General features: G+C 42.0%; 2 protein-coding genes across 4 annotated transcripts in view; both read right to left on the bottom strand.

The window, feature by feature from the left end:
- Positions 1-7,140: 7,140 nt before the first annotated feature.
- On the bottom strand, positions 7,141-9,419 carry LOC115915569 (acrosin-like). The gene is made up of 5 exons (XM_030969061.1): positions 9,358-9,419; positions 8,865-9,077; positions 8,297-8,562; positions 7,880-8,016; positions 7,141-7,479 (listed from the first exon to the last, which is right to left on the bottom strand). Exons 1-5 carry the CDS (start codon positions 9,417-9,419, stop codon positions 7,141-7,143), a joined length of 1,017 nt encoding a protein of 338 aa, XP_030824921.1.
- Positions 9,420-11,073: 1,654 nt separating this feature from the next.
- LNPEP (leucyl and cystinyl aminopeptidase) overlaps positions 11,074-25,135 on the bottom strand; it is a 51,614-nt gene continuing 37,552 nt past the window's right edge. For 2 of the 3 annotated variants that reach the window (XM_030968914.1, XM_030968913.1), the window contains 10 exons: positions 22,855-22,986; positions 21,549-21,709; positions 18,925-19,013; positions 18,036-18,216; positions 17,167-17,323; positions 15,625-15,809; positions 14,807-14,968; positions 13,832-13,972; positions 12,745-12,826; positions 11,074-11,729 (listed from right to left, as the gene is read on the bottom strand). In XM_030968914.1, the coding sequence (XP_030824774.1) occupies positions 11,598-11,729; positions 12,745-12,826; positions 13,832-13,972; positions 14,807-14,968; positions 15,625-15,809; positions 17,167-17,323; positions 18,036-18,216; positions 18,925-19,013; positions 21,549-21,709; positions 22,855-22,986 (1,422 nt within the window). In that variant the 3' untranslated portion in view covers positions 11,074-11,597. Of the gene's footprint in view, positions 11,730-12,744; positions 12,827-13,831; positions 13,973-14,806; positions 14,969-15,018; positions 15,161-15,624; positions 15,810-17,166; positions 17,324-18,035; positions 18,217-18,924; positions 19,014-21,548; positions 21,710-22,854; positions 22,987-25,135 lie in introns of those variants that run through there. The other variant, XM_030968915.1, reaches the window with a different exon arrangement.

Here is a 25,135-nt window from a genome sequence, read left to right as displayed (position 1 = left end):
CATCTTCCCATTGTCATAACCATGTAATGAGATTGATGCTTGAAAATAAAGAGCTTGATTCATATTCCTCAGCAGTCCTGTCCCATCTGTGATTTGTACATGGACCCCTGGCCAGCAATAGTAAGGCCCAGGCCCCTTCCAGCCAGGCCATGCCAAAGTGGGTTGCTTGCTGGATGGAATCCTGGGGCCAGCAGACCTCCTCTTTTGCGGATGCCAGTGCCCCCTGTGAGACTGTTCCTAGCCCTGACAAGGAACCATGGGACGGTGGCTGCTGCCCTTGATGCCTAGAGATTTTTGCTTTCTATATGTTTTTCATGTATTTGTAGACTACTGATACATGGCTGTACTTTTCCTACCCTTTCCGCCTACCTTTCAGAATGGTAAGCTAATCTCCTAACACATTCCTGAAACACTATTTAGTCGTGCTTTTTAGGCTAGCAAGGACACTGTGTTGTCGCAGACATCTTTTTATGAAAATCCTTTCCTTGGAGTTTTTTCCTCCTGAGAAGCTGAGAGGCCTCAGGGACAAAATGTAAACAATGGTTTTCTGCTGCTGTGGAATGCAACAGGTGGGTCTGTGATTGGTCTCATGTGGATGTTTGGAATTAATGGCCAATCACAGCCCAGCTGGCTTGGACACAGTGTCCGAGACACAAACCTTTGTTATCATTCTTTCCTTTCTATTCTTAGCTTAGCTAGCCTTCTGAGATGAAACCTTTTCTTCTATTCTTTTAGTATAGTTTTAATGTAATATATATAATAAAATAATAAATCAAGCCTTCTGAAACATGGAGTCAAATCCTCATCTCTTCCCTCATCTGAAGACCCCTATGACCACCGTCACACTGTGTTTTCTACTGGAACTTGGAAGGCATAACAAGAAAGCCCCTGGAACCACTCTAGTGGGGCAGAACCCAGGGGGAAATTACCCAACTAACTGCTCTTCTAATTGGACAATATTTGTTAGATATGCTAATTTGTTAAACTTAAAAAAATTGTAGAAATCTACTGCCTGGTGTGCCCCATGGCTGTGGGGGCACCTGGAAGCTTCCAATGAAGACCTGGGGCTTTTTGACTATTTTAAGAGTTTTGCAAGAGTTTTCTTTCTTGACATTAGGCAACACCCTGGGCAGAGGAACTTGGCAGCACCACCTCCCCCTGCTCTTTCTGGGGCTGCACCTGCTCTCTACCAATCTGCCCTGATGGGTGGAGCATGTGGAGGGCACAGAGGGCAGCTTCTGATGTGCTGGGTTGATCCTCCATGTCAGAGCTTGCCAGGCTGCTGGCAGGGCTTGGATGCCAGGTGGGAGTCCCTCCCTGGGAGCTGGTGGGGCAGGAACTGGCCTCAGGGCTGTTGCCCTCCTTCCCAACAGCATGAGAGTGCAGCAGCCTCTGGGCCTCCTCACTGCATTGGCCCACAATGAAATTGACAGTGGCATCAACCAGCTGTTCGGTGTATTCCTCCAGGAGAGGCTGCAGCATCTGGACCATGACCTTCCCCTGGTCATGGATCAAGTGGAAACTTTAGGCAAGCCCTGCCTTAAACTCAGATTTTTGGCTACAGCTTAAATTTAGGTCGACCACACCTAAAATCACTCTGGCCTGCAAGTTCTAAGCATGGCAGATCAGGTCTATTTATAAAATTAGTTATTTATTGAACAGATAACCAAAACAAGGCCTTAATCTGAGTTACTTACTACGTGGGATAAACCAAAAAGCTCATCTAGTACATTACATAGAACAGTAGACAATATTATTACACCTATATTAAAGCTAGCAAAAGAAATAGTATAGATTAGGAGTCAGAGGTAATTTACCACTGAAATGATGATAGTGTACACTAAATCCTTTCACTCAGCCTCAGAGGAGTGACATATCAGCTGTCCCTGCTTTGGGGGAAAATCCCACACATTTCCAGGGAATGTGCAGAAGATTCCCCACTTTGTGAAAATTTGGTGTAGCTTTTATAGTTTGTAAGGTGAGGTGTCTATCAGTCAGAAATCCCCATTTATATTTCCAGATGTCACTTCAGAGCAAGATGTTTGTTATCAGGTGGGAGTGTTACTCCCATGGCGCAAAAATAACTCACTACAAGACAGCTTGTTATGTTTGCATTTTTTCACCAATTAGCACAAAACAGGTAAGTTCTGGGGCAAGGTGCTCTGTTATTCCACCATCTGAAAGCAGCAGATATGCTCTTCTGGGGTGAGATGCTCTGCTACACCCATCTGGACCACAGAGGCACAGGGCATACAAGACTGTTCTCACTGCCAGCCACCATGAGGATGCTGCAGGCTCCTGCTTAGCTGAGGAGAGTGTCCCTTGCAAAGATTGAGGAACAACTGCAAGGCTCTGGCAGCTGTTTCTATCCAGGAGGCCAAGAGCTCCTGCCTGGATCCAGTCCTGCATCCAGCCTGGCTGCTGGTGTCTGGTCATTCTCCCTGGGGAGTGATGACACACTCTAGGTATTTTTGCTCCTGCAGAGAAAATCTGACAGACTCTATCAACCTCTGCAGAGTGGGCACTCTGGTTTCTTCTCTGCCCAATGCAGGATGCAGCCCATGCAGAACTCATGGGCACAGGGTATCACATAAGCGACACCCTCTTGCTCATCATGGCAAACAGCTCAAATGGAGCAGCTCCACCCTCTCCCCATGGCTTTGTCTGTTCTCCATGGAAAATTCAGGGAGTCCTGAGAAGTTGCTCCCCATCACTGGCCCTACAAAAGTATCTCACACACTGCAACAAAATGGAGAAACCTTGGTCCCTTTCTTTCCCAAGGAGGAGATGAAGAAATGCCCAAGCCCCTGGAGAAGGATACCCTCCTGAATCCTCAAGCTCTAGTGTCCTTCTCACTATCACCCTGGAGGGACTCAGCTCTCCAGATCTTACAGGCATGCTTAACAAGCTGTGACTTTTCTGGGAGCCTGGGAAGATGGTCTCTGGCAGCTGAAAATATGTAGAGTTGAGATGCCTGTCTGTGATAAACAGATTTTGGGAATTAAGTGGTTCAATACCTTCAAGGTCCTGGATTTTTAATTAAATCTCAGGGCTGGAGGCTGGATTTTTCCTTTCTTTCTGTTCTGTTTTGTTTTGGGTTTTTGGGGGGTTTTTTGTTTGTTTGTTTGTTTGTTTGTTTGTTTTTGTTGTTGTTTTGGGGGTTTTTGTTGTTTTTTTTTTTAAGTTCACACTTGAATCAGAAAATGTCATGAATTTAATGCAGTTTTTATAAGGGGGAGGTTCTCTTCTTACAAAGTAAACACCGTGGACAAAATTCCAATATGGCCTTATCAGGCACTGTGCACATCAGCTGGGTATGCTGGTCAAGCATCACCTGTGCAGGTGATCTCTGTTGAAGACTAGATGCAGACTTTGCTCCCTGCTGACAGGTCTCAGGGACTCTGAGAACATGTGCACCCTTGATGAGCAGAGCTGCAAAAAATATTGTAGGAGACTTAAAGATCACAGTTGTCTTAAACACTAATCGCAAAATCACAGAATCAACTAGGTTGGAAAAAACTTCTGAGACCATTGAGTCCAACCTGTGATCAAACACCACCTTGTCAACCAGACCACAGCAGTAAGAGCCATGTTCAGTCTTTCCTTAAACATCCCCAGGGACAGTGACTCCACCACCTCCCTGGGAAGCCCATTCCCATGCCCAAAATCACCCTTTCTGTGAAGAATTTTTCCTAATGTCCGGCCTCAACCTCTCCTGGTATAGTTTAAGAGTGTGTCCTCTTCTTTTACTGGTTGCCTGGGAGAAAAGACCACCCCCCACATGGCTGTACCCTCCTTTTAGGGAATTACAGAGATTGATAAGGTCACCCCTGAACCTTCTCCAGGCTAAACAACCCCAGCTCCCTCAGCTGCTCCTCGTAGAACCTATGTCCCAGCCTTGTTGCCCTCCTCTGGACACATTTGAGCACCGCAGTGTCCTTCCTGTACTGCGGGGGGGGGGGGTGGCAGAACTGGACACAGCACTCCAGGTGTGCCCTCACCAGTGCCAAGTAGAGGGGAAGAATGACCTCCCTGCTCCTGCTGGCCACACCATTACTGATACAGGCCAGGATGCCCTTGGCCTTCTTGGCCCCCAGGGCACACTGCTCATGTTCAGTCAGCTGTGGACCAGCACCCCCAGGTCTCTCTCTGCCTGGGCGCTGTCCAGCCACACCATCCCCAGCCTGTGGTGCTGCAGCACGTTGTGACTCAAGGGGAGGACCCAGCACCTGGTCTTGTTAAACCTCATATTGTTGGATTCAGTACACCTATCCAGCCTGTCCAGTTCCCTCTGCAGAGCCCTCCTACCCTCTAACAGATCAATATTTGCACCAAATTTGGTGTCATCTCTAATTTTCTAATGGTGGACTCAATCTCTTCATCCAGGCTATTAATAAAGGTATTCAGCAGGACTGGCCCCAGAATTGATCCCTGGGAGGCTCCACTAGTAATCAGCCCCCATCTCTAGATGCAGCACCATTCACCTCCACACCAGGCTTGGCTGTGCACCCTGTTCTGAACCCAGCAAGGAGTGCTCCTGTCCAAGCTGTGGGATGCCAGCTTTTCCAGGAGTGTGCTGTGGGGAGATGGTGTCAAAGGCATTGCTGAAGGTCAGGTAGATACATCCACAGCCTTCCCCTCATCCACCAGGTGGGTCACCTGGTCATGAAAGAGATGAGGTTGGTCAAGAGCAACCTGTCCCTCCTAAATCCATGCTGGCTGGGTCTGATCCCTCAGCTGTCCTGTAGGTGTTGAGTCACCTCACTCAAGATGATCTGTGCCATAGCCTTACTAGGCACCAAGGTCAGGCTGACAGGCCTGTAGTTTCCCATGTGCTCCTTATGGCCCTTCTTATGGCTGAGCATCACATTGGCCAACCCAGTCATCTGGCACATCCCTGGTTACTCAGGACTGATGGTAAATGATGGAAAGCATCTTGGCAAGGTCTTCTGCCATCTCCCTCATCAACCTAGGATCCTGTGTGGTCTCATAGATTTGTGAGCATCTAAGCGGCTCAGCAGGTCACTAACTGCTTTCTCCTGGATGACAGGGGAAGCTATTCTGTTCCCTGTCCCCATCTACCAGCTCAGGAGGCATTTTGTCCTGAGGAAAACCTGTCTTTATTGTTGAAAACTGAAGCAAAGAAGATGTTAGGTACCTCAGTCTTTTCCTCATCTTTGGTAGCTATATTCCCCGCCTTGTATAATAAAGGAGGTTCCTTGCCCCTCCAAGATATGTTAAGATCACTGAAGGACTTTTCCCACCATGGCAAACTCTCCAAAGAAGCAACTGCTCATCTGTGATGACTGAAGCTCCCCCTCCCTGAACATGCCTCTGTGAAATCCGGGCTGTGAGTTAACCCACCTGAGAGGAACAGGAGATAAGATTGTCTGGATGTTATCTCCGACTAGCAGGAGAAAAACAGATACTGGAGGAGCACTGATACTGGACAGAAAGAATCCACACAGAAAGTCAAGCCAGCAACTGTGCTGAAAATCAACTCTGAGTGTAGTCAATGAGTATTAATTCCTTTGTTTGCTAAAATGTATAAACAGCGAAGAGTTTTGAACACCTTGGGAACCACATCAGCAAGAAGACCAGGGTGAAGAAAGATGCAACAGAATGCTTCCTGGATCCAAGTGTGGTGATAGCTTTTTACTTAAGCTATCTCATTCTTTCTCTCCCTCTGGCCCTCCTCTCTGCTATTTCTGTCTATCTCTCTACTGCACATTGACTGTTAAATAAAATCCATACTATTGACTTTGGTGGTGTCTGTGCCTTAACTCAGGTAGAGGTGTCTGTCAGTAGTTGGATCTTAACAGACATGCTGACACAAAAAACTGCTGCTGTGAGAGGGTGAAATGTGCAGCTGATCCTTGGCCCAGGGACTGGCACTGGAGAAGGCAGGTGCAGCTCCTGGAGTGTTTGTGCATTGGTGTTACATCCCACTTCTATGTGGAAGGGAACAAGATTTGTAGATGTTCACAGATGAAAAAGAATGGCAAAAACCAAAAGGATCCAAAAAAATCTCACAAACTCTTATTAACAAACTACACACTCAGCATGGCAATTGGTATATGTTTTGCCACTATCTTCTAATAGTAAGAGAAACAAAAGAATAAAATAATAGAGGGAAGAAGAAGGGACAAAGAAATCAGATAGGAGAGGAAAGAAGTTCATGGTCCTGGGTCCAGCATTGATCCAGCCAACAGGTGCCCAAGATCCTGAAAGAATGCCACCCAGCCTCTCTGGTTGAAGTTATATAGATAAGTTAGATAAATTTTATATAGATAACTATAGATAAGTTTTCCCCATTCTGGGATTAGGTTCCTCACTCTTCATACAAATGAGGTAGCATGTGCAGCCCAGTATTCTGGACCTTTCTGGAAATGGGCTGAGGGGCTTTGTGGAATTTTTGGTGGTCTTGATTCTCCCTGTATTGGTCTTGCTTGCTCCTTAACCCCTCTCCTGCACTTAAGCTGTTCTTTATGTTGTGTGGTCACCATGGACTCGAACAGGAAATTCAGCTCCAGAATGGTTCTGCCTTACCTTCATATGGCTCCCCTTTCCAGGCACATCTTGTTATAACTTGACTGCTTCATGGCTGTTGATGTTTAGGGCATAGCAATGCATTAACTCTTTACTGCTTAGGTTTCTACATTGGTTAAAAAACCCAGTTACTATCTGATAGGGACAAAAATAATCCTTAGGGGAGAGAAGGACTTCACGTTCTTAATGACAGGGCACCATCCACACCATTTTTTCCCCCTTTCTCTTGTTTCCCTAGTGTTGTGTTTCTTGCACTTGTTGTTGCAGACTTAAGGTGGCAGATGCTACTTTTCCACTGTAGATATATTAATATCTGTAGGGAAGGCATTGATCTGTACAGAAGGGAGTGTGAAATCATATTCTTCCTAGATGAGGGTGAAGGGTTCCCTGAGTTAAGGGCTGCTTGGGAAATGACTTTATAAAATTTGGATGGAGAGTATTCTCAGAGTAGAAAATACAGGTATCTTTTTCTTTTTTTTTTTCTTACAATTTAACATTTAATTCAGTTTAATGAAATTCAAATTAATATAACTCCGAAGGAAAGGGTTGTGGTCCACTATGGCCTGAGCTGCAGGTGGTCCGTTCTGCAGTTCAGAACAGTTTTCCCTTTAGGTACTGCAAGAGATCCTTCAGCATAATAAAGAATTGCTTCAGCTTTTCACGTGGAAATGGACAGGGTTGCGTTGGCTGTGTAACTGTCGGCTGGGGGGCTGCGGTGTAGGTTGGCACTGGTCCTGGCGCTGGAGTAACTGTTGGAGTAACTGGCTTCCTTCCCATCATTTTCCAGATCCAGTTGTAGTAGTACTGAGTGGACATGAAGACTGAAGGCCGTTTGGGTCTGGCACAGCCTATTCCCCAGCTGGTCACACCAATTTGCCAGAAGAAACCAGCGCGCTTCTCTTCGCAGACAAGAGGCCCCCCACTGTCACCCTGTAGCAGAGCAGAGAGGATTAAGGTGCTTTTGTGTGCCCCTGAAAGCGGTTAGAGCTGGCTCCTTTACTCTCCCAACCCCTGCCAGAACTGCATTCCTGGCAGAGCAAGGCTCTACTCAAGTGGTGGGACCTGCAGAACCTTGACTCCCTTGGGAGCAGGATGGGGGCCTGTAAGGTGGGGCTTTCTGTCTCCCGTGTGCTTGGATGTTTCAGGGTTGGCATCTGGACCTCACTGAGCAAGGACCCACGGATGGGAAAGGGGGCAGAAGCTCCAGTGGTGGTGCAGAGCTGGGGCTGGGAGAGCAACTGGCCAGGGAAAGCAGGGGCTGGGCTGTGCTTGGGTGGTGTGATGGGGCTGCCCACACTGCTGGGACTGGGGGACTATAGCATGCTCCTACCTGGCAGGTGCCAATACCGCCCTGCCCAGCGCACACGTTGAAGTCGTAGATGTACCCATCGAGCCACTCGCTACTGTTGCATATCTGGTTATTGACATATTGAACCTTGGCCTGCTGCAGGATATCTCTACCTGATGCTGTGAGTAGAGAAAGGAATGAGTTCCCAGCAGCTCCTTGTCCATTCTCCTGGCCTGTGTGTTGAAATCGTTCCCTAGGGCTTGGTTCTGCCTCTAGAGAGCTGTTGGAGTGCTGTGTCAGTGCTGTCTGGCATTGGGCAGCAGGTCAGGCCCATCTCTCCAGAGGCCTATGTCCCACAGCCCAGCTCTCATTTTGGCCTCTGCTGCTAGGAAGCCCCAGCCATCCCTCCCTGCTGTGCCAGCCATGCCCTCAGGGCACAGGTCCTTTATGAGAACTCACATTTTACAATTCTGTCACCCCAGCCAGCAACGTAGCAGTTTTTCATCTCTGACAATTTCACCGAAGGTCCAGGCAGGCAGGCGGTCTGAATGTTGGACCTGCACCGGACTGGCCTGTCCAATTCCACCAAGGCCATGTCATTGAACTCAAGATGAGGGACGTATTCTTCGTGAATGATCAGTCGCTTAATCCGGCGCACTTCCACATCAGGGCCTGTTTGGGCCAACGAGGTGGCCCCAAACACGACGGCCCACTCGCTGAGGGGGCTGGAAGGCAGATGGAGAGAGGGGTGAGGGGGGTAGAATCATGTGCTGTGACAGCCCAGCACTTCCCCGCCTTCTGCTTCCTGAGGCAGAGAGGAAAAACAGGACTACAGACAGTGAAAGTAGACTCAAGATATGTTAAACTGGAGGCTGCTAGGAAGCAGCGGCATGAGCCCACTCTTCTGCCTGAGCATTCTCTCAGCTGGGCCCTGCAATGGCCTGGCACTAGGAACACTGCAAGGAAATGGGATAGGAATAGCATGCACGGGTGGTGTGGGGATATCCCTGTACCCTGGTCTCCTTACTTGGTCCTGTTGACAAAGCAGTGGGCAGCTGAGAGGAGCCAGTGTGAGTTGATGAGGGTCCCTCCGCAGACATGCACGGACACAGGTGGGTTCCAGTAGCAACGGATACTGGCAATTCCTGCCCAGGCCCCAGTCCCTGGCATGACATCTGAGCCACCCACAACGCGTGTGGAGCTGAGAGTACTACCCATGGGCCGGAGACCACAGGTCTGTCTGTAAGCAGAAAGTCATTACTGTGCTGTGAGAAGGCTTGCACAAGGCTTTGGTTGCAAAGCCAGCAGGGCCAGAGGTGGGTGGGCCTGGGCATATGTTGGCCCGTTTCTGCTTGAGCCCCGTAGACAAGTGGTGCCAGCAGCCTGGGGGCTGCTGATAAACTGAGGCTGCTGCCCAGGGTTTTGGAAACTGGTATGGCCACTGGTGGCAAGCGGGCATCCTCAGGGAACCCCCTCAGCCTTTGCCTGGGTCTCCTCAGGTCAAGCCTGGGGCTACTTACCCACAGGTGCCATGTGCAGGCCCACACAGAGCCAGTAGGATAAGGATGCACAGCAAAATCATTGTGGTCAGAGACACAAGTCAGCTGCAAGGAGAGAGGGCCTGTCACCTCCAGTGCAGCTGCCAGCGTAGTGCCCACAGAATTTGCACAGCTGCAGTGCCCTTGGCCCCGGAGCTGATGTCACAGAGGGACTGGTTCCATGTTCTGGGCATGGTGCTGGCCTCTGGAGGCGGTGGGGGGAAGGGCAACGTAGAGCCGCAGAACAACAGAAAGGTCAGGATTGGAAAGTACCTTAAGGATTCACTAGTTTCAAACCCCAGCCATGCACATGGATGCCTTCCACTACACCAGGCTGCTCAGAGTCCTATCCAAGCTGGCCTCAAATGGTAACAGGAATGGGGCATCCACAGCTTCGCTGGGCAGGCAACCTGTGCCAGCACTGTGACAATGATACAAGATTTTACTTGTCATCCAAAAATCCTACAGAATTCGCAGCAACAACAATTAAAAGCAACACACATTTGGATTTTTAAAAACAATTTGTGAAATTGTTTTCATTTGCTTTGCTTGAGACAGAAAAATTAACTAAACAAATGCAACTTGAGGCCTTAAGGAAAAAAAATAGTCTCAATGCCTAAACTCTTTTGGTGTTGTTTAGAAACTAACTGTGAAGTATTCTAAATAAAATAATTCTCCTTCAAGAAGCCAGAGCACCTTTACAGTTCAGCCTGTTCATTTAGTTGTTCCCACTGGACTGCTGAACAGCTTACCCCTATTTCGAGAGGTACAGCAGAAGCTGTGCATTGGACTGCCATTTCAGTTACTGCCAACAAGTTCCTCTCTTTGATTACCAAACTCCAATTTTCTTAGCTTTCCTTTGATGAAGTTCAGGGAGGACCAAGAAGATGGAAGGTTCCTGCCCAGATATCCAGAGTCCAGTTTCAAGTTCCCTGGTGTGCTGTACAGCACACACACAGAAGGATCAGATGTCAGAAGCCTAAGACACTGCATTTCCAGCTGCTGTCTCCAAGACCTGAAAACCCCTAGGATCTACATTCCCTTATTACACTGCACCCTTGCCCTCCTCTCTGAGTGGGTAGTTCCAGCCCTTTGGAGGGACCCTTTCCCTTTGGGCATGACTTGCCTGCCCACAGCTGCATTTTGCAAATCCCAGCTCAGGGAGGCCTTGACTCACACAGGAGAATGAGTGGGACTGCACACATGGCTATCTGTGAAAATAGGCTACTTTATTTCTACAGCAACTAAGTCACCACTGGCCATTACACACATGTGGAGGAGGAGTGTGGGCAGGACACAGTGGGCCTTTGGCACTGAGGCTACCTTTGGATCAGCAGGCCCCAGAAGGAAAGGGTTGTGGTCCACTGCAGCCTGAATTGCAGCCAATCAATCCCTCCCTAGCATGCCTTAGGCTCCAGACTGCCCACCTTCAAGCTGCAGAGACCAATACTGCAAAATCAGTTAAAGTTTGACAATTAATTATGAGATCTTCAAAACTATCTGATCAATTCAGAGTACAAGCTCCAAAGCCATACCATTGTTTCTGGAAATCCCATCTCTAAAATGCTTGGCTTTGCTGTTTCCTCTTTTCCATATTACCATTCAGCCACTTTTACATGTCAAATTGTATATTATTAGTATGAGATTTTTTTTAGTGTGTAATTACTAAACAACACCATGAAAATAAAAAATCCAAACTTGAATTGAATTGGAATTGTATTTATTTCTCCTCTTAAACTTTACAACATTCACTACTACTTACATATCTGAAATATAATTCTGTTTCACAACAGCTTCTATATCTACAAATGTGGAAACCACATACAGTTTTGCATTAAGAAAAAATTCTACTGCCCAATGGAGCAGCCTGCAAAGAAGTCACGGTAACTCTTTCTTTCTTACCTGTCAGTATTAACCCTCTGCCAAGAAACTGTAACACAACTCCAAAGGAAAGGACATAAATTTCACATATAAAATTATATTTAATCATTTGTGCAGATGTTTGGTCAATAGATGAAAACAGTTTTAGGGTAAGTACTTATATATTGCTCAAAATGCTTCAAGGAAAATAAAAATTTATCTGAGACATGCCCTGAGCTATCTAGATTCCTTAATAGTGCAATATTGCAGTGATGTCTCACTTCATCCTGGCTTTTGCAAATGAAACACAGTAACTGCTCACAGAGCTCCTAAATGGCTGACACAGCACAGTATTATATGCACTACAGCAGTTCTTGTAGCTTTGCCAAGTTTCTCTCCATCCACTGGATATTGAGCTGAATTGTGTCAATTGCCTCTTTTACACAATGCAGTTGAGAACTCTCTTCTGATTTTGACTCAAAAAATGACTTGACCTGCATAGCAAGAATAAAGAAAGAAAAAGAAAATCTTAATTAAAATCAATATTAGCCAGACAAATAGATTCTGCAGCAAAGGCTACACACACATGTTGCAGCAAATCTGTTTTTGAGAATTGTTTGTATTTATGTAGTAAGCAAACCTCTCAAAGGAGTTCCCAAAATGCAAGGAAAGCATTTTTCACAGATACAGGACCAATAACTCATTTGGTTTCAATATGTCATTTCACCAATAAACAGACATTCATTTACCATATCACAAAGCCAACAGAGAGTATGCAGAGTTCTGAAAAAGGAGTGCTGTTCTGTGACAAAGAATTGGTTGTTGCAAGCAAACCTCTCCAGCATTCTGGAACAGCCCCCACACCCAATCATCATTATAACTATCAATGCTAACACCTAAAATATTATGGATCAAACCATTAACACCAATCTCTACCAAATTATCTAAATGAAAACATTAGACTGAACCATAAACAATTCTTGATACATTAACTTCAAGGCCTTGTTAGGGAAGACAACAGAGCTTTCTGAAAGCTATTAAACAACTCTTGACTGATACTCAACTTCCACAATAACTCTCTGGGATTGATGATGGAAAAACCAGCAAAAAGCAGTTTTTATCTGGCACAGTATCACATTTCAGAGATACAGAAAGCAAATCTTGTTTACAAAATCTAGACCAAAATTACATATAGATCAAGTCATTACCTTGTGAGACAGTGTGTTCCAGTGTACAGGAGAACAGAACAGTATAAACCACTAACTGGGTTCAACTCTGTAATGCAACTCTGTCAGAGACTCTGTATATAATCTCCCAGTGTCTATGCATAAATTTACCATATGTGAAATAGGGAAAGCAACTGATAGGGAAAGAAACTAATATACATACTCTCAACAGTATGTCAAGGATATAAGTAACATGTGAACATGTGTCTTCCTCATCCTTCAACTAAATGAAAACAGCATTGGCACTAGAAAATAACCCTTTCTGGTAGATTGTGCCACCAACCTCAAGCAGATGTGCCTTTGTTGCAAACTGAGAAGTTGACCAGGTAATAATATTCTGGATAGTATATGAGCCTAGGTGAAACCTGTAAGACAAACAAACACAAAAAAGTGTCTCCTCTCTCTCAGCTAGGAGACATTTTAAGATACAGTTTTGGTATATGTATGCATTCTTTTCTACTATTTCTACTTTTTTGTTTAGTAGTTCGAAAATAATTAAAAGCACGTAAATACAATACCTTACATTACAATTACACACCTTGTTTTTCAAAAGAAATAAATGTTCTTAGAAATCCAAGCCTCTAGCTCCCTATTCCCTCTAAAATGTAACATCAGAGCAAGAGCCATGGAAAATTTTCAAACTTCTATCACAGATCAAATAGTAAAGAACTGAGGACACCACACAGTGAATATCAGGAACTGTATTTGTGGTATGTATGTGTTCTAAAGCTCTACCAGAATTGAACTTGCAACCAGGTTTTCCTTCAAGTGAAGTAACTCTGTAATATTGGTTATAAAGAGCTTGCTAGAGCAGAAGTTTTCATAGAGGAGAAACTTCTCAATCAGAATGAAACTATTTAAAATCAAAGCTGGGATTTAGAAACAGAGGTTTCTAGTATTGTTGGCTTTCTGAAGACTCGGGGGGCCAGCTTTCCAGCTGGGTATTGTTCAAGGACAGTGAAAGACAATATATTTCTGAAGCAAGTGGGATATTTTGGTTACTTGGTTTTAGGAGTGCTGTGGCAATTCAGAAAATATTATGCTGAATTATTTCCCTGGATGTCCTTTTGAATCCATTTGATCCACATAAATATCTTTCAACTGAACCAATCATCTTAGAGACAGTGACGTTTCAAGAGAAATTAAGATCAAGATTCTTCAGAATTACTGTGAGGCTCTAGGATGATTGTTGAGAGCTCAAATTTTACGTAGCAAGTTATACTTGCAAACTCTGATTTTAAAACACGATTTAGAATTTTAATATAAATATTCTTATATGAACACTCATATTTATTGCTTTGTTTCAAACAAAGAAACAGGTGCTTTTGCCACTGTGAGGTTGAAAGTTTCAGCTGCATGAAAAGCCTTACTTTCGTGTAAGCTTTTCCCAGTTCTCTTTGACGAAGTCCCAGGCCAGCAAATATCCAGGCAAACTCTGGCTAACGGTTGATATGATATGTGAAAGCTCCTGTGAGCTGATGATTTCTCCATCAAGACTGTTCTGCATTAGCCTAGGAGACAAAGCATATGCAAAGAGACAGGAAAAAACCCCACGATTCGTATGTTCACATGGGTTTCCTAAAAGTCCTCAATTAGATGGAAAAAATTATATAACACATCAAGCAAGCAAATTCTGGCACCTGGAAGAAATCAATGTTACATTTTATTACAACAACTGTGTTTACCTAGATTTAATTTCCAGAAGTCAGAATGACCTTAGCTCTAATCCAAGTACCTGAATTTTCACTGGTGTTGGAAAAGATGAAGTAAATTCTAATAACTTGTGAAAGAGAAACAATACATTGAAGATGCAAGAGAGGGAAGCTGAAGACCAAATTAGCAGGACACGTCTGTGCTGTCCATGCAGTATTAAGATGTAGTCTACAGAGAGGAACATAATGTAAAGTCAAATTTTCACCCAAATAAAGAAATGGAAAAAAGAAGAGCAAAAAAACCCAAACAACAAATATGCCTCAACTAGTTATTATTTTGATTGTAAATATTTATCAATCTTCTAGGGCTCTATGGAGCAGCCTGCAATTTTGCTACCTGCACTGCAAAATCTGAAATTCTGTGTTACCAGTAGTGCAAAGCCTCTAAGTTAAATTCTTTTCTCTTTATGCATATTCAGAATTTGGTTTTTTGTGTTGCTCTGTTACGTAAGTTATTTTTAAGTGGAAATTTTCAGGTTCTTTGTGTGTATGGAATCATGTGCAAAACATTTGGATGGATTTTCTTTAGCAATCAGAAATTTTTTCAACAATAGAAAAAAGGAAGTGCACTTTTCCTGGAAGATTTTATCGCTTGTAATTTACACAGCATACAACTTTTCGGCTCCTTCATACCAGATCAGCTTTCTGGCATCTCCTGTGCTGGCCAAGGCTTCAATCATTTTGCTTTTCTCTGCTTCAGAAACTGAAGAGAAGTACATCTTCAGGAGGAATTCCCAGCCATCATCAGACTTGGCTCCTACTGCAAATATGGCTTTCATAACATCACTAGGCAGACTACAGGGAAAAACAAAACCAATACAAATAAACATAGGGGGTACAAAAATGCTCACCTGAGGAAAGAAGAAAGAAGTCACAAAATTAAAATATTAACTTGAATGAGATGCCTCTCTTCAGAGCAATTTGATTCTGTAGCAGTTGTTAAGATTTGGCATTACTGAATTCATGCCAATCTAATACTTTCAGTCACTAGGAAAAAGCAAATCATTTAGCCACATGAAAACAAAGTAAATTGTACACAAAACTGAGAATTTTCTACAGTTAAAAATGCACATGAATCCACAGCAGAAGGAATTCTGCATGATAAAAACGTGTGCTTTGGCTTTGCCACTAAGTAATCTTCTTTCAGCATGCAGCTCAGGAAATGCAGATGAAAAAATATTTATGGCTGGTTTTGCAGTTAAAGTAAATGAGACTGGAGACAAAGTCTAGCACAGTCACCCTCTCACTGTGAAACAGCAATTACTTCTACACATGGAACAGTTAAAGACAGAATCACATTCTTTATCAATACTAAGTTGGTGGTGGTGGTGTGGTGGGGCTTTTTTTTGATTGTTCTGTTTGCTGTTAGGGTGTTTTTCCCAAGTACAATGGTGGCAATGTAACAGGAAAGGAGATGGTAAAAAGAAGTAGAAGCTCAGTTTTTGTGGTACCTTACTGTTCCATTAGACTTCATCCAAGTCTCAAACATCTTAGCAGCAGTTGTTCTACAGTTTCTTATATCATGGGTGCAGGCAAAAGCCAGCAGTGTTGACCGGAGCTCTCGTTCAGACAGGGTCCCATCATCTGTCCAGTGCTGTTGATCCATTTTATCTCCAAGCAAGTGCTCTATCCTATGCTAAAGGAGGAAAAAGTTACTAGCAATAGCAAATCCCTTCCAAGAGGATTTTCTATATAGAAAATTAGCTTAAAGAAAGAAAAAAGAAATAAAAGGTTGAGCTTTTGAACTGTGGAAGCTAAACATGGTAGTTTTTCATCTATATATTACAACTTACACATGCTATTTCTTAACTGTAGGAATAAGTATCAGGTATCACATAAATCTGAAAGATGGGCCAGATTACATGTTAAACTGCACATGGAAATGGAAGACTCCTCTCTGAGCCTCCTGTAATCAGCTTACAGTCACAAGCACTACAACTTCTGTATGCTTAACTGCTTTTAACTTCACCAACTCACAGTAAATACACCTTCATTTAGCACAAAGAAACAACTTTTGTATGTCTATAGGCCGAACACCCTTCAGTTTTGTAGTTCTGTAGCTTGCCAAAACCACAGCTGGACGCCTGATCTCAGCTGAAAATTTTGAACTTAAATAAAACTGCATAGACACTGCATTGCAAACAAGAGCTTGGGCTGTTTATAGCAGATTCTTAACAACTTTGGGTAAATTAAAACACTGCTTTTTTTCTTGTGTTTCCTTAAGCACTCATGAATTATCCATTCCTAGCATAAAGAAAAAATGTCTGCTATTTTATCTACTAATTTAATAATTTTCTTATAGACTAAATCCCTTTACTGATGCTTTACACTGCAAAGCAGCAAAGGTCATTTTAAACCAGTAGATGAATATGGACAAGAAGCTCCATAATAAGAAGGTAAACAGAGAAATGAAAGACATATGCTCATCAAGAACCGAACCTACAATATTGATTTCACTGTCAAGTCTGTAGAATTACATTGTATTACTCCTTTACACAAATGGAACAGGACAATGACAACCATCCTTGTGTTTCTATTTCTACAGAAAACAGTTCCAGTTTTTTCTCTTGTCTCACTAGAAAGCAATTAGATCTACGAATTTTAGCCAATGTAACTTTTGAAAATACCTTTTCTGTACAAGAAAAGTATATGGAATCCGTTTAATTACATATTTGTACTAAACTGACCTGTATGGGCACTTTAAGATAGCCCCATACACCACTGCACCACACTCCCTACAAACATTTTGGGGCATATGGGTATGGTATGGAAACAGGGGAAGGAGAGGGTAAGAAGCTGGTGCAAAAAATGTAGCATTTTGGTAAGAGACCATTAGAAAAAGCTGACAAGACTGGCAACTCTCTAGAATCCCCATCCAACTTAGTGAAATTAATGAATATGTTCAGCAGTCAACATGTAAAAAGAGAATGTAACTATAAAGAACATTATAGCTAATTATTTAGAATTATCATTTAGGAAAACCTAAGACATACCATGACTCGTGCTGCCAGCTGTTGTTCACCTTTTTTGTCTAAAAGGCTGTATATAAGACTCAGCTGGAACAAAGCTTGAGTAATTGGTGCAGTGCTGTTCTCTTTGTTGATGTAATCAATCAACTCAAAGGCCTTTTCCAGAGACTCTCTTCCTAGACTATGGGTCAATGAACACAAACATTAAAATGGATTACAAAACAAAAGCACTCCCTGAAACAAATCAGAAGTGATGCTTTCTATTACACTAACAGAGAGAGAAGTGAATAGAGGGGGTGACATAAGAAACAATTTACATGTAGAAATTTTCATATTTTAACTTCAGCAAGATTAGAACAAAGCAACAATGGCCACTAACATGCCTCCAGTTAACAAAAATTGAAAATGGGTAAGGAACTGTGGCAAAGATGTCTGAAAATATTTATCACAAATAAGGGTATTCAGATAGAATAGCAGTTTCTGAAAAGACAATCCAGTATGTACCACCTCGCCTGCTTCTGATAGTGGTGGTGAAACACATAAGAAGGCACCAGTAAAAATTTAAGAGGGAAATAGCTTACTTTTCTAAAGTGAAGCACTAGAGTACAGGAAAACAGTCAACAGGCAGATTACTGGACATTAAAGAAAACAGTATCTTCCAGATATGGAAACTATCATGTGACTCTCTGTGATCCAAACAAATAGATGATGCTATAAGAAGAGAGAGATAACATCTAGAGCATCAGTGAACAGTTCCAAGACTGAGTTAAAGTCTGAAGACTGAGTTAAACTTCCTCTAAAGGAGTTGTCTCTAGAAACTAAATCTGATCTTCTCTGACTTGGAAAAAACTTGAAACACATATTAAGTACCTTTTCCAATACCAAAGTCTTACCATGCAAGGTTGAAGATATTGTTGATCAAATTCGCTCTGTCTTTAGGACTCAGAGCAGTGTGGTTTTTTTTCAAGAGATCAATCAGTGTTTTCCAGTCTTCAGCATAGTGTACTATGTAATAGCCATTCATGTCCACATTGAATTTTATCCATTCCACCTCTTCTGGAAGTTCAATGACAGCTAGTAGACAGACAATATGTTATCAGCTGAAACAAACATTTAACAACTGTTTGTCCAAATCAAAGTCTATGAAGTAGACTAGTACCAGAGAGACAGCAAAGTCTTTCCCACTATTTTCCCCTATAATGACAAAGGAAAAGCCAGTAAGAAGGTTTTGAAAGACAGCTTAAAAATTCCAGGCTGTACTTCCTCATCCCTCTTCCTACACCTGACTGAATAAACATTATCGCAGTCCACCCCAAGTTGCAGCAGTTAATTTTTCTCCTTTTGTCCAGTTGTTCTTTCAAACAGCCCCACCTACAGTTCGAAATACAATATTTTCCTACACAGTTAAATAAAATAAACATTTCAGTGGAAAGTTACTTCCTAACATTTCAGCAAACTGGCAGATCAACTTTCACATAACTTGCTCTCTTAAGAACATGCAGTTTGAGAGACTGTGTGTATGCACCGTGATGAAAAGCATAGGCTTTTACAAATTTCAAACCTATGATTCTGTTCCAGTTGCTGTCATGTATTTATACACAGAATGCTACAGAGAACTGGCTCTCTGATGATGACAACGTCGGCAGTGCTCTGCTCCAGATCTCTGAAATTATTTTGTACCCTGTATGCCTTTAGCTTCACATCTTACTCAAGGGTGCTCTCAGAAAAATCATGTACCTGTAACACTAAATTAACTTGCTACCAAAGCTTTTAGTCACATACCTGACTTCTGATCCAGTAAATATGCATTAGTGCAATGGGTGAAGTTGCACCTATTTGTTATGTAAGTGAGAGGAATATGCCACAGGTAACTGCAAAGGAAAACAAATGTTTACTGACATGTTAGATACATATTATCTCCCTTGAATGGTTTGTTTTCATTTAATTTGTTTTAATATAATTTAATATATATAATTTTGTATACTAATAATACTAGAATCACTGAATGCTGGGTAGAATAATAAAGTATAAATCTTACTTACATAATCAGAATATGATGAAAGAATAAATGCACAGCATGTACAGAAATTACTTTTTAAATCCCACCATGTTGAAAAATAAGTAAATTTTATAGAACAGACTGGATTCCAAAAGACCTTTTAAGGATATCTAGTTCAGGTCCCCTGCAATAAGTAGGAACACCTTCAACTAGATCATGTTGCTCAGAGTCCCATTCAACACGGCCCTGAATGTTTTCAGGGATGGGTCATTGACCACCCCTCTGGGCCACCAGTGCCACTGTTTGACCACCCTTATCATAAAAATACTATTCCTTATATCTAGTCTAAACCTACCCTTTTTTATTTTAAAACCATTATTCTTTGTTCTGTGATGACAGGACCTGATTAAAATCTGTCCCCATCTTTCCTTTAAGTACCTGAAAGAATGCAGTGAGGTTTCCCCAGAGCCTTTTGTTCTCCAGGGCAAACAGCCCAAATTGTCTGTCTGTCCTTGTATAGGAGAGGTGTTATGTCCATCTGATTGTTTTTGTGAACTGACTCTGGACTCATTCCAACAGGTCCATGTCCTTCCTGTGCTGGGACCCCAGAGCTGGTTGCAGGGCTCCAGGTGGGCTCTCACCAGAACAGAGTGGAGAAGCAGAATCCCCTCCCTCCCCTGCTGCCCACACGGCTTTGGATGCAGCTCAAGATACAACTGGAATTCTGGGCTGTGAATGCATGCTGCTGGCCTGTGTACAGTACCACGACTCCCCCAAGTCCTCCTCTGCAAGGCTGCTCTAGATTTGTTCATCCCCAAGCCTGTGTTGATACCAGAAGTTGGCCTGACCAAGGACCCACTGCCCGAACCTGTCCAGATTCCTCTGGATGGTATCCCTTCCCGCTGCCACACCAACTGCTTGGCTGTTGGACCACTCAGCCTGGCGTCACCTACAAATGCTCTGCGGGAGCACTTGATCCCACCATATACATCACTGATAAGATCTGAAACTGCACTAGTCCCTGATTCCACTTTTCCTAGTACTTCTTTCCCAGTTCCAGCATGCTAGGTAGCTAGTCCAAAATCATACAGACAGTAAATCTCTGGCTGCATCAGAAATTCATCCAGTATGATTTTTACCTGAGTCCAACCTTGTTTTTCTGATCTTTTACAAGTTTTGACTAAAATTAAAAAATGATCCAAGTACAAGACTCAAATTCCAAATCATAGTATAGAAACCAGAATTCATTGCATAGCACAAAGACTTTCTTAAGTGAACTGCAAGCTGGAAGAAAAATGCTAAGGAGGCTCATAACAATGATAAGGACTTGGCTATTTAGAGAAAAACATAAATCTGAGTGGGATGAAAGAAGCTGCACATATTAATCTGATTTTGACAAGGATCCTCTCTATGTATGACTCACACAGACTACTCTTTTTCTAAACCTTTTTATACATGCCCCAAATTTACATCAACTAGAAGCAGAAATTACTTAGCTTAAAAATCCTTCCCTTCTTCCCTTACCTTTCAACCCCACATTGCTTTTCTTTCTCTGCATAACAAAAATAAACAGAGCCCTCTAAATTCCTACACTTCAAGAGACAAATTTCTTTCACAGACCTATTTTTCTGCAAGGTGATGCAATGGACTTAGCTCCTGTTAAATCTAAAAAACTGAATAAAACCAACAAAATATCAAAAGAATTCACACTTACATATTTTTGTTGTTAGAAGATGCTGTCAAGGGTCATAAGGTAAGTTACATTTGCAGTAAACAAAATTTTAAAACTACCAACTGCCACATCTTTGCTTCTTCAGTATTAGCGTATGTATTTCCTTTTAGGTTTTGGTACAATAGATACTGCCTCTGTTGTACATTCAGTCATTTGTTGTCATGTAGTAGTGTAATCTTAAAATTTCAAAGCCAAGAAAGCATTGATTCTAGTTTCTCTACATTCTTGTAGTAAAGCCCAAAGTATACAACTGAATTTTGGAAGTTAGAAGCAGAGGCTCTAAACTAGGATACATGCATCTCTAACTTCTGTGAAACTTCTGCAGCCTGCCTTTCTTTAGAGTCTTGTTAAACACACAAAACTTTCTCAAATGTAAAGAAACCTTTACTTATGAGATCTGCCTTTTGGTATTGAAAACCAACTCATCATGTCAAGCTTAAAAGCTTCAGGAAAAGGATGCATGTAAGAAATTCAGATTACAAAGGGTGTCCCTGATTTTTACCAGTTGCTTTAGTGGAAATAGACATGGACCTCCAGGCAGATACTAGATGAATTCTCTGTTACTACCTGCCTTCAAAGGAAACACTAAAAGGCCTGAATACAAGTCAGAAAGATGTACAAACTTCAAACAGCAGCTTACTTTTAATGGATAAAAGGTATTAAGAAGGTAATAACCTTGCATCTGATGTCCAATTTTCTGGTTCCACGCGATACAAAAATTTCTCCTGTTGTACTGAAATAATCTTTCCCTTTCGGACAACAGTGACTAAAGGAAATCCTTTATGCACAATCCAAGTCTTCATCATTTTTTTTACATCTAGTGTTCCATTGGTAATCTGTAAAAACAATCACAACATAAAAAGCAAATGGAGAACACTTAATTTTTTTCTTAAGTTACCAAGTAAGTGGTTGCATGATTTTGCACCTGGAAACAATCTACTTTGACAGTGGACTTGAAAATTTTACTCCACTCTCTGAGCCCCAGCCATCCAGACAGTTCTTAACCCAATAGAGTGCACCTGGGCCCAGGCCATGAGCTGCTAGCTTTTCTAGGAAAATGCTGTGGGAGACAGTATCAAAGGCTTTGCTGGAGGTCAGGTAGACAACATCCACAGCCTTTCCCCCGTCCACCAAGTGGGTCACCTGGTCACAAAGGGAGACCAGGTTGGTCAGGCAGGACCTGTCCCCCCAAAATCCATGCTGGCTGGGCCTGGTTCCCTGGTTGTCCTGTATGTGCCCTATAATGGTACTAAAGATGATCTAGTCCATGACCTTCCTTGGCACTCAGTTCAGGCCAATAGGCCAGTAGTTCCCCAGACCCTCAGTCCTTTCCCTTGCTCTTCCTGACTTCTCTCCACCCTCCTTTCCCTGGCCTCTCTGATTCCCACAGTCTCGCTGACTCTAGTCCTCACTCTCTTCTACCCAAGCCCTTGCTTTATTGACCCCTTCACACTAGTTTTAAAATTAGACACAGCCTTATGCCTGCCTTATAATTTGAGAGCTGCCTGTACAGTCTGCTTTCCTAGAATTTCATCACACTTGTTAAAACAGAAGCTTTCACAAAGTTACATTAGTAGAGAGTAACCCAAGACACAACACAAGACCTCTGTGAGGTTGGATATAGCTATTCCTTGAAAGCATATCTTATCCTGAATTTTATTACTTTCATTCTGGTCTTAACACACTACCCATGTAATTCTAGAGAGGATATGTCCATTCTGGATGGACATGCAGGGCAGTATGTACTCACTCATAGTGCTTTTTTGGGATGGTACGCAATGTAGCCCTAGAAGCTTCAGTAAGCTTCTCCCTATCTATATGAAAGAATTTTGGAATAAGATGAGCAAAAAATTCAGAGTGCTTACCTGCAGTTCATATCCTGTCTTTTTAATCAACAAGGAAATAAATAAAACCTATGATACTCTTTAAAGAAGTGGAGAAAAACAAAAGTAAAGAAGAACAGTGTGTCCAAGATGGATACCTCATTCATGCTGTCCCACAGGTCATCACTCTGGGCAGTTCCATAGCTGTGATTATGCAAGTATACCTCAATGCCAGCTTGGAAAACATCCTTAGTGAGATAATGCTTTAGCATCAAAAGAAGTGAAGCCCCCTTTAGGAAGAAAAAAAAAAAGAAAATTAATCAGTAAATTGAAGTTACAGAACTTTTTAAAGCATATGCATATTATAGCTCTTTCACAGTACAGGAGTAAATCAGAAGCTAGCAGATTTTATTCCAAATAATAACCTTCAAATATTTACCTTTAAATTCAGTTTCCCTGGGAAAATATTCTTTTACTATTTCATAAACTCCAAATACAGTTACAGAAAACACTAATGTAGTTTGAAAATTTTTCCCAACTGCTTTGGGAAAAATATTTTAAAGGCTCAAACTGCAGTTATAAAATGGACTAGTAGAATTTGACTTTTTTTCCAATCAATATAATCTGAAAAATATTGCCTTCTTATTGGTATGTCTCTGCTGGCTGCTGTTTTTCATTAATAATACTCATCTGTATGGTACAGAACTGCACTTGTGAGTAAGTGTTTAATAGTCATATGATGTGCATTTGTATCAAAAACCTAAAAATACAGGAAAAATGTAAGATATGCTTAGTAGACTGGAATTGACTGCAGAAGAACAAGTATGTTTTGATGTGTTTAAATACAGCAACATCTTGTAAAGAAAAAAAAGAAAGTATAGTTTTAGTATCAAAAGGGCTGTGAATGTTTCTATGTGAAAGCCACCAATAAGTAAATTGCCTGAGGACCTCCATATTGTAGAACTGAACACAGAGAAGCAGCCATAGATCAAGAATAGTTTAAAGGTACACTTTATATTTTGGTACTATTTCTAGGAAAGAAACAAGAAGTAAAGGAGAAGATTTTATAGAGATAATGCATTGTTCTCACATATTCCAGTTGCAAGTTCTGGAATGTGAGTAACATCTTATCTGTAACTGAAGGTGGCCTGGTTATTCACTACTCATCAAATGTCAGGAATAACCCTTACTACAGTTTTTAATAATATGGCCACAATTTCCTCTCCTGTATGCATCTATACTTGACCTACAGCTCTGCTTCTTTGTTTTTCCTACTGCCATATCCTTCCAGGTGGATCTTGTCCCACACATGGGTGTTAGGTTTACTCACAGTCTGCAAAACAAGTCGGACTAAAAATAATACTGTACAATTATTTCTGTTCAAGACAGTACAAATCAGAGGTCACCTCCTAATCTGTGTCAGTTGGTAGTCCAGTAAAACAAATTACATTGTACAATTCAGTAACAGACAATCCTTTGCCTATCAGGGACTACATTACAAGTGTCTTCTCACATGAACTGCCAAGAATTCTACCTAAGCTATATGGACAAGAATAGTGTAATACAGGAACTTCATGCATGAATGAAAAGCTATGCAATGAAATCCGCTGAAACATAGAAAGCAGCTGCGAAAACACTATTTCTGACAATGTGCAAAACCTCTTTTGATCAGCTCTTAAAGGTGTAGGTTAGTACAATTCTATTCAAAATGTACACATACTTATTAGTAGCAATGAAGTAATAAAATAATTCTCCAAATATAATGCTATAGTAATTGACTGCAACTCAATCCAATCACTTAGGAAACTTTTCCATTAAAATTATATAGAGAAGTTTCAATCAAAGACTGTCATAATTTGTATCTCTAAAGTTAGTTGGCTACAGACATGATTGTGCCAAATGCATAGCTTCCAGAAGCTCACCAAAAAGGGAATTACTTGAGACAGCACCTCTGAAGCATGAAACAACAGCCATGCCTTTTGATAAAAGGAGAGAATCCAAATTCATCTGGCAACCAAGGCAACCTGAAAATCACACATATCTGTTCTTGCAGCTGAGACAGCAGAGTCCAAAATAAATGGAAGCACATCACTACCGTAAGTCTATTTGGCATCCCAGACTATTCAAGGATTCCAGACAAGATGTGTTGACCAGTTGAGACTTGCAAAAGGAAGCAAACCAAGACTGTCATGGGAACTGCATTCCACTGAGCAGAGGAAGATGCAGTATTTGACTACTTCCTAGCAGAAAATAGCTGTTCCCATGACTTCTAATTAGATGATAGTGATGGAAAAAAATGCCAGCTAATCTAGAATGAACAAAGAAAAGGCTTTCCTCCAACACTACCAAAATCTGGTACCTAAAACCTGAGACAATGTGAATAAAAATTTTGCAAATACAGGTATTTCTTCTCTCATGCATTTTTAAGCAAGGCACCAA

Source organism: Camarhynchus parvulus, chromosome Z (genome assembly GCF_901933205.1).
Source record: "Camarhynchus parvulus chromosome Z, STF_HiC, whole genome shotgun sequence".
Classification (NCBI taxonomy): Eukaryota; Metazoa; Chordata; class Aves; order Passeriformes; family Thraupidae; genus Camarhynchus; species Camarhynchus parvulus.
This window is presented reverse-complemented; position numbering and strand designations above follow the sequence as displayed.

What these genes read in the sequence shown, in the direction of transcription:
- LOC115915569 (XM_030969061.1), bottom strand. Translation starts at nt 9,419, where the DNA reads ATGATTTTGCTGTGCATCCTTATCCTACTGGCTCTGTGTGGGCCTGCA. An exon ending in TGCTTTGTCAACAGGACCAA is followed by an intron (nt 8,563 to 8,864) that starts GTAAGGAGACCA and finishes TCTGCCTTCCAG; the next exon opens with CCCCCTCAGCGAGTGGGCCG. An exon ending in GGGTGACAGAATTGTAAAAT is followed by an intron (nt 8,017 to 8,296) that starts GTGAGTTCTCAT and finishes CTCTACTCACAG; the next exon opens with CATCAGGTAGAGATATCCTG.